The sequence below is a fragment of the Elephantulus edwardii genome, unplaced genomic scaffold (genome assembly GCF_000299155.1).
Source record: "Elephantulus edwardii isolate Elephantulus edwardi_28Jun2011 unplaced genomic scaffold, EleEdw1.0 scaffold00132, whole genome shotgun sequence".
In the NCBI taxonomy this organism is placed as follows: domain Eukaryota; kingdom Metazoa; phylum Chordata; class Mammalia; order Macroscelidea; family Macroscelididae; genus Elephantulus; species Elephantulus edwardii.
This window is the reverse complement of record NW_006399882.1, coordinates 3516769-3525138: the sequence shown is the minus strand read 5'-3', so window position 1 is coordinate 3525138 and position 8370 is coordinate 3516769. Positions and strand designations below refer to the sequence as shown.

The window sequence follows — 8370 nt, the reverse complement described above, 5'->3', positions numbered from 1 at the left end:
AACTGTTTAAAAGGGATATGTGATTAGGTATTTTTGTCATGAGCGAAGGCTGCATAGTGGAGTGGACCTGGGGGAGGGTTTGTAAAACAATGAAAAAAATTTTCTTTCACTTTTCCGAGAGGGTAGTATACTAGGGAGAAGGGTTAGGAGGGGAAAAAAGTGAAACAATGAATGAACAGAAACCCAAAGTCTCTGTAAATATTCATTGAAATTAATAATAAAATTTTTTTTAAAAATCAAAAGAGAAAAAAGAACTATAACTGGAAAGCAGAGGATGGCTATCTTTTGCATGCACAGAAAAGAGAGAGAGCGTCCACACACAAATAAAGAATGTAGAAAGAGACAGGAGAGATGGAGGACAATATGGCCACTTCCTGATAGTCTTCCAGTTCCTGGTCCTGGGGTCCATTCATGAGTCTGATTTTTAATGTCTTTTTAAAACTTACTGGAGGGTTAGTTAGTAATTGATTCCAACTCAGTGGTAATAAGTAAGTAAGTAAGCGAGATCAGTGTAATTTGAAGTCAAATGAGTTTTTAATGGAAGAAATTGTTATATTTTGGCTGATTAATATATTTTCCTTTCCCTTTTGTAATATAATTAGATTTCCTTTTTAGAGCTAAGTTGCAGTCAAATGTCTTGAGTACCCTTTGGAATTGGACGCTTGACTGGAGTAATACAAGGTTGATTAACATTTCTTACCAATAGCAGTAAAAAGAAATCCAGAATCCTACCTACCCTTGCTAAAGCCCAACATATTCAGCGTATATTCCTTGCAATCTCAAGAGTACTCAATAATACCTTTCCCAACATATTTTTCCTGATAAAATTAATCATAATCAGTTTCTGTTACTTACAACTAAAACATTCTAACATATACAGAAATTGGTACCAGAAATAGGACACAAAGAATGAAGTTTAGGGAAATAAGAATTGTTTGCAATTTGACTAGAGTTTGAGTTGTATCTTTTGTCACTTGTTATTATGTGCTGTCAAGTTGCCTGAGACTCATAGTGACCTGTGCCAAACTTATTGTCCTTGACACACCTACACCCAAATTACCCTAGTCACTGAATCAATTCAACTCATCGAGGGCCTTCCTCTCCCGTGCTGTCCCTTCACCCTCCCAAACATGAGGTCCCTCTCCAAGGACTGATTCCCCCTTGCAGCACGTCCAAAGTATGTCAGAAGGAGCTTCAGAATCCTTGTCTCCAAGGAGCAGCCTGGTCTCACCCTCTCTAAGATGAACCTGTCTGTTCTCCCAGCAGTACCTGGTATATTCAATGTTCTTCTTCAGCACCACAGCTCAAAGGCATCAATTCTCCTTCTATTATCCTTAGTCATTGTCCAGCTCTCTGAAGCATAGCAAGTAATTGCAAAGACTATTGCCTGTATAATGCTCACGTTAGTCTCCAGACTGACATCTCTGCTCTTTAGTACTCTGAAAAGGTCTCTGACAGCAGCCTTTCCCAATACGATTAATCTTCTTTATTGCCTGGCTGCTGGTACAAAGAGCATTTAGTGTAGAGCCAAGTACATTAAAGCTGTTAACAATCTCAATCTCTTCACAATCTATCATGATGCTGCCAATCAGCCCAGTGGTGAGATTATTTGTTTTCTTGATTTTGAGCTTCAATCAAAATTGAAGGCTGTAGTCCTTGACCTTCTGCAGCAAGCACTTCAGGTCCTCCTTTGTTTCAGCAAGCAGAGTTGTGTCATCTGCTTAATACAAATTGTTGATGAGTCTACCTCCAATCCTGATACCACGTTTCTCCTCATGGAGCCCAGCCTCCTGGATAATCGGTGTGCATATAGATTGAAAAGGTATGGAGATAGGACACATCCTTGGAGTACACCCTTCCCAATTTCAAAACGATGAAGTGTTTCCTTGCTCTGTTCTGATGACTACCTCCTGGTTCAAATATAGGCTTTGCATAAGCACAATCAAGTGTTCTGGGATTCCCATTCTTCTCAAGAGTCAGCCCAGTTTGTTGCGGTCCACACAGTCAAATGTCTTTTCATAGTCAATGAAACACAGATAGACATTCCTCTGGCATGCTCTGCTTTCATCCAAGATCCATCTAACATTAGCTATAATATCCCTTGTACCACGGCCTCTTCTAAACCCAGCCTGCACACCTGGAAGTTCTCTGTTGATGTGCTGCTCCAGTCATATTTTAATAATCTTCAGCAGAATCTTGCTTGAATATAATATCAATGATACTTTTTTATAATTTCTGCTCTCTATTGGGTCACCTTTCTTTGAAATGGGAACACATATAGATCTCTTCCAGTCAGTTGGCCAAGTGGTTGAACACCAGATTTCCAGATTTTTTAATTTCAGGACATCATCTGTTTGTCGAAATATGTCAATTGGTATGCCATCAATTCCTGGGACCTTGATTTTTTTCATATTTCTTTCAGAATAACTTGAACTTCTTCCTTCATCACCACAAGCACTTGCTCATATGTTGTTTCATGAAATTCTTCTGTGTAAACCAATTCCTTTTGGTACAATGTATACTCTTTCCATCTTCTTTTAATGCTTCCTGGGTCATTTAATATTCTGTCCAAAGCATCCTAAAGTATTGCAACTCGAGGCTTGAAATTGTTCTTCAGGTCCTTCTTCAGCTTAAGAAATTCTGAGCAAGTCCTGCCCCTTTGATTTTCTGACTCCAGGTGTTCGCATATTTCATTGTAATACTTTACTTTGTCTTCCCATGCTGTCCTTTGGAATCTTCTGTCCAACTCCTTAATATCTTGATTTCTTCCTATTGCTTTGGCTTCTCAGCGCTCTAGTGCAATATTCAGAGTTTCTTCTGACATCCACCTTGGTCTTTTCTTCCTCCTCTGTCTTTGTAAAGACCTTTCGCATTCTTCCTGGATGATATTCTTGATATCCTCCCACAGCACATCTAGTTTTCACTCATTAGTGTTCAAGGCCTCAAACCTATTCCTGATGGTTTTGAAATTCAGGTGGGATAGACTCAAGTTCAAATTTTGGTTCCTGTTGATTCCATTTTCTTCAGCTTCAGCTTGAAAATTGTAATTGGTAGTCTGTTCCACAATCAGCACCTGGCCTAGTTTTCAGAGATGATATTGAGCTTCTCCAGAAATTCTTTCCACAGACATAATTGATCTAATGCCTATGAATACCATCAGGTGGAATCCATGTGCATAGCATGCATTTTTTGTTTCTTATGAAACATATTTGCAATGAATAAGTCTTTGAATGTGCAAAATTCTGCCATTCTATCTCCAGCTTCATTTCTGTCACAAAGTCCATGTTTTCCACTTACTGATCCTTCTTCTCTGTTCCCAACTTTTGTCATTAGGAACTGGAAAACTTCTAATTGATACAGATCTATAACTGAAACATCGCCAGCTCTATATTTTCCCATATATAATATTGTTTGCTTTTAATCCAGTCCTATTTTTGGTTTTATGAGGTATATTATGTCATTTCTCTTTCATAATTGCAATCTTGTTCAAAATTTATTAGCTACAACAGAAGTGAAATGAAAAGGTCCATGTAGGCTGTTATGATTTCTTAGAAGATTAATTTTAAACTTACAGACACATCAATCAGCTACACCTTTGTCCTCTTTAAGTTTTGAGATTAGAATGACAACTTTGATTAAGCACTGCATATAAACTGATTGCAGAAGCAAAGGTATATATGTCAATGTACATATAAAAATCTATATCTAAAGATGTGGTCAGCAAGAAATGCAAATGATTGTGCTGCTAATATATAATTTATTTCCATGGTTACTACCTCACCAAGGTAAGATTCTCAGTCATCAGGAACAGTTTAGTAACCCTTTTCTCCCTCTTAAATAACTTCACAGATTGAATTTCAGAAGCTGGAGACATGTAAGTTAACCTTGAAGCAAGTCTAATTATTTTTTTGGTCTGCCATGGGCTTTTGTTTCTTTTGCAAACACCACTGTACCTTCCATTCTTCAGTAACATCTGCTTTTTGCTGATCTTAATACTTCATGTCTTTCTCAGACACTGATTCTTTCTTTAGAATTATACAAGTTCTTCTAGTTGTAAAACAAGAATCCGATTAGGTATCCCCGAAAACTATCTAGCTTGCTTTCTCCTAATACCAAAGGATCTGATGGTGTATCTAGCTCTAGAGAACACTGGAGTCTGGCCTGTGAGCTGCTCCAACACCTTGGCTGCCTATGTTAGTCTGTCTCCACACACTTGATGATAATATTTTACTTTGTTCAGCCAACACAGTACATCTTTTCTGAAGTCATTAAGTAAGTAAACTGGAAGAATTGAGAAGGTTAAAAAGGTTATATATATTGAGTAATATTTTTTTACTATCATTTACTGCTGTGCCTTATTGTTGTTGTTGTGTGCCATCAAGTAGGAACCAATCTATATAGGACCCTCCAACAGGTTTTCAAAGGCAATAAATCATATGAGAAGAGATTGCTGTTTCTTCTGTAGAGCAACTGGTGGATTCAAACTTCATGCCTTTGAAATTGCAGTGCAGCTTCTTACCACTAGGCCACCACTTAGGTTTGAACTAAGTTTTCTTCCCAGGAAATATCTATTCCATAAAATATGCCTTTTAACTACTGTCATATTTTACGCCTAAATTCACATTTCATATCCACTTCTGGCTTAACATTTTGACTTGTCTGTCATTCAAATAGCAGCTGCTAAAACCTGCTGGGTTCTTATTAAGAACACTGTAATTGGCAGCATTAGTCTATGGATTCTGACAACAGAAAACCTGAAGGCCAGAGGATCATCTCTGCATGTGGAATAAACTATCAGTTTTTTGATTGCCCTAGTTTTAAAGCAGAAATTTCCCATATGACTTCTTATCCATTTGACTGGTAAACAAAGATCTGGATGGGAAAGTATTGTGAAGGTATACTTACCACAGATGTGTTTAAGCTGGACATTACAGGGCTGTGGACAGCCATGCACTTGTTGTGCGGCTGCTTGCAAGCTGACATCAGTAACAGCACTTCGTTGGGATCCGTTGCAACTTTGACATCAGACAGTCCCTTTGCCCAAGCTGATGAGCCCACCAACCACAGAAATGAGAAGACGACAGTGACAATGAAGTCCTAGGGAAATAAGTAGAAAGACAAAACTGTCAAAGGGCATGTGAATTCTAGAAACAAACCCATTTTCATTTACAAACGTGTGTTTTTGCCTTTCAGAAATTTCCAAGATCTCATAACATTGTTTGTTGTTGTTGTTAGGTGCCGTTGAGTCAAATATGACTCATAGTGACCTTATTCTATTTTGTGCTATCCTCACACCTTCTGACACACAAGAGCCATAAGGCATCATGATAGATGGGAAGGAGATTGAAACTGTCAACAGTTTCATTTTGCTTGGATCTACAATTAACACACTTGGTACCAGCCATCAGGAAATAAGGAGACACATTGTCTTGGGCAAATCTGCAGTTAGGAACTTCTACAAATTATTGAGGAGTAACAATGTCAGTTTGAGTACATCTGATTCAGGCCATATTCTTTCCGATCACTTGCTATGCATCTGAGAGTTGGCCAATGAATAAGGATGATGGGGAAAGAATTGACATCTTTGAGCTGTGGTACCAGAGAAAAGGAGTGAACATCCCATGGATGGCTAAAAGAACAAAGAGATATGTCTTGGAGAGGGTGCAGCCAGAATTCTCTTTGGAGGCAAGAATGATGAGATTTTGCCTCACATACTTTGGGCAATGTTACTAGGAGAGGCTATTTCTTGGAGAGGGGCATGACACTGGGAAGGATTGGAGGGTTGGCAAAAGAGAGAAAGACCCTCAACCTGGTTGATTGAAATGGTGAATTCCATAGTGTTAGAACCAGGCAAATAATATTAGAAAGCAAATAAAAGAAGTTTCACAGTACATACATACATATATACAAACATATATATACGTTTGTGTACATACATATATCTCTCTCTCCACTCTTTACACTCTTTACATCTAACCTTTAGATTCCAAAGACAAGTTCTTTCTATAAAATGAAGCATTATGAAAAAAAATTAAAGATGAATACATCATCACAAAATAGAAGATAATTCATTTATGTAACTTCCAAAGTACATCATCACATAACTGCTAAATTACATCATTATTTAACTGCCAAATAATTTCATCACATAAATATTAATAAATAACTTACAAACAACTGAGAATCATGGTTCAACCAAGTTGATACATAACCAACCACCACAACAAGGATTACTTACTCCTTGAAACTTGGTGTTTGTTAATGTCAGCTTTACATCGTTAATGTGCACAAATTGTCAAGTAGGTATTTTGTTACTGTCACAATGCAAAATGTCACATAATAAGATAAACAATAGATAAAGAATAAGCGTATATGTGTCCACATGGGATTTAGCTATATATTCTCCCCAGTGTGTCTAATTCTTTTTTAAATTATTATTATTAATTTTAATGAAAATTTACAGAAATTTTAGATTTCCATTCATTTCTTTTTTTAATTTAGTTTGTTTATTTTTCATTTCAATGAACATCTACAGAGATTTTGGAATTCCATTCATTCATTGATGCACCCTTCTCCCCGCACAAACCCCTCCCCACCCCCCCCCGTTTGCTCCTCTCCTTGAAAAGCAAAAGAAAAACTCCCTCATTGGTACACAATCCCCCATACACATCCCCCTACCCCCAAATATAATCCATTCTGCAACCCTCATTGCGTACTCCTACGGTAAAAACAATGCCCTAAAATTATTGTTGCACTTTTCTCCCTGTGCACTCTTCCCCTCCAGTTCATTCTTCTCTTTGTAAAGTAAAAGAAAAATTTTTTCATTGTTATACAATCCCTCCCCTCAAGTCCACTCCACAATGCAGCAGCCTTCGTTCTGGATGCCATGATATCTAATGCCATATCTGTATGCCATAATATCTAATCACATATCCCTTTTAAACAGTTCTCTCTCTCATCTGTATCAATGCAGTATACATTATGGAACCCATCTTTCTCAGTCTCCCCCCCACTTCTATGTCAGTCCCATTTTACTACAGTGGCACTACACAGTAGTTGTCCTTTTGTGACTGAAATATTTCACTCAGCATAATGTCCTCCAGGGTCACCCATTTTGAATAATATTTCATTAATTCCTTGTTTTCAATGCAGCATAGTGTTCTATTGTGTGAATACACCACAGCTTCTCTATCCATTCTTTTGTTTATGGGCACTTAGGTTGTTTTCAACTCTTTGCTATTGTGAACAAAGAAGCAATAAACATGGGTGTGCATATATCTGCTTGGGTAACGGTATGGTTTCTTTGGAATATATACCAAGTAGTGGAACTACTGGATCAAATGGTATTTCTATTTGCAACTTTTTGAGAAAGTGCCATACAGCCTTCCATAATGGTTGCACCATTTTATACTCCCACCAACTGTGAATAAGGGTTCCAGTTTCTCCACAACCTCACCAGCATTTGTTGTTTGCTGTTCTGTCAAATTTTTGCTGTTCTTACTGGAGTGAGATGACAGTTATTTTGACTTGTATCTCTCTTAGAGCTAGGGATTTTGAGCATTTCTTCATGTGTTTGTTTGTCGGCTGAATGTCTTCTTTGGTGAAGTGTCTGTTCATATCCTGTGCCCATTTTTCAATTGCGTTGTTTACCTTTACCTTGTTGTGGTGTTCGAGTATATATATTTAAAGTCTAAATGTGTGTTTATTTTATATGCTGTTACTATGTACCATCCAGTTGGAACCAACATATAGTTAACCCTCTGGCATGTTTTCAGGGGCAGTAAATTGCATGGGAGGAGACTGCCCACTGTCCTTCTGCAGAGGAGCTGGTGAATTCAAATCCCATGTCTGTGGGTTGGCAGTGTAACTCCTTACCACTAAACCACTAGAGCTCCCCGTTTTATGTGTGTGTGTAGAATAGAAATAGTTTCATAATAATTAAATAAATATTATATGCTGTTGTTGATGTCATCAGATTGACTCCTAGTGACCCTATAAACAACAGATTTGAATACCGGTCCAATCCTGGGCATCCTCATCTTCTATGCTACACTGGAGCCTGTTGCTGCAGTCCATATTGAACCACCTCCCGCCCCGTTAGGAGATTCCCTCTCTTCTGCTCACTCTCCACATTTTAAAGCATGATATCCCTTTCCAAAAAATAGCCTCTTCTATTAACACGTCCAAATATGAGAGACAAAGCTTCATGATCCTTGCTTCCAAGGAGCTCTCTGGTTGCAGGTTTTTTCCTCCCAAGGCATACCTTTTGGCAGCCCATATTTGGCAGCTGGATACCCAGCATTCTTATCCAACACCACAAGGCATCAATTCTTCTTCTATCATCCTTATTCATGGGCAGCTCTCAAAAGC

The 8370-nt window shown here is 38.0% G+C and overlaps 1 protein-coding gene across 1 annotated transcript in view; it reads right to left on the bottom strand.

The window, feature by feature from the left end:
- The window catches only part of SYNPR (synaptoporin), a 307523-nt gene that overhangs the window by 8500 nt on the left and 290653 nt on the right, over nt 1-8370 (bottom strand). The window contains exon 4 of the mRNA XM_006893835.1: nt 4906-5097. Coding sequence (XP_006893897.1) covers nt 4906-5097 — 192 coding nt within the window. The remainder of the gene's footprint in view (nt 1-4905; nt 5098-8370) is intronic.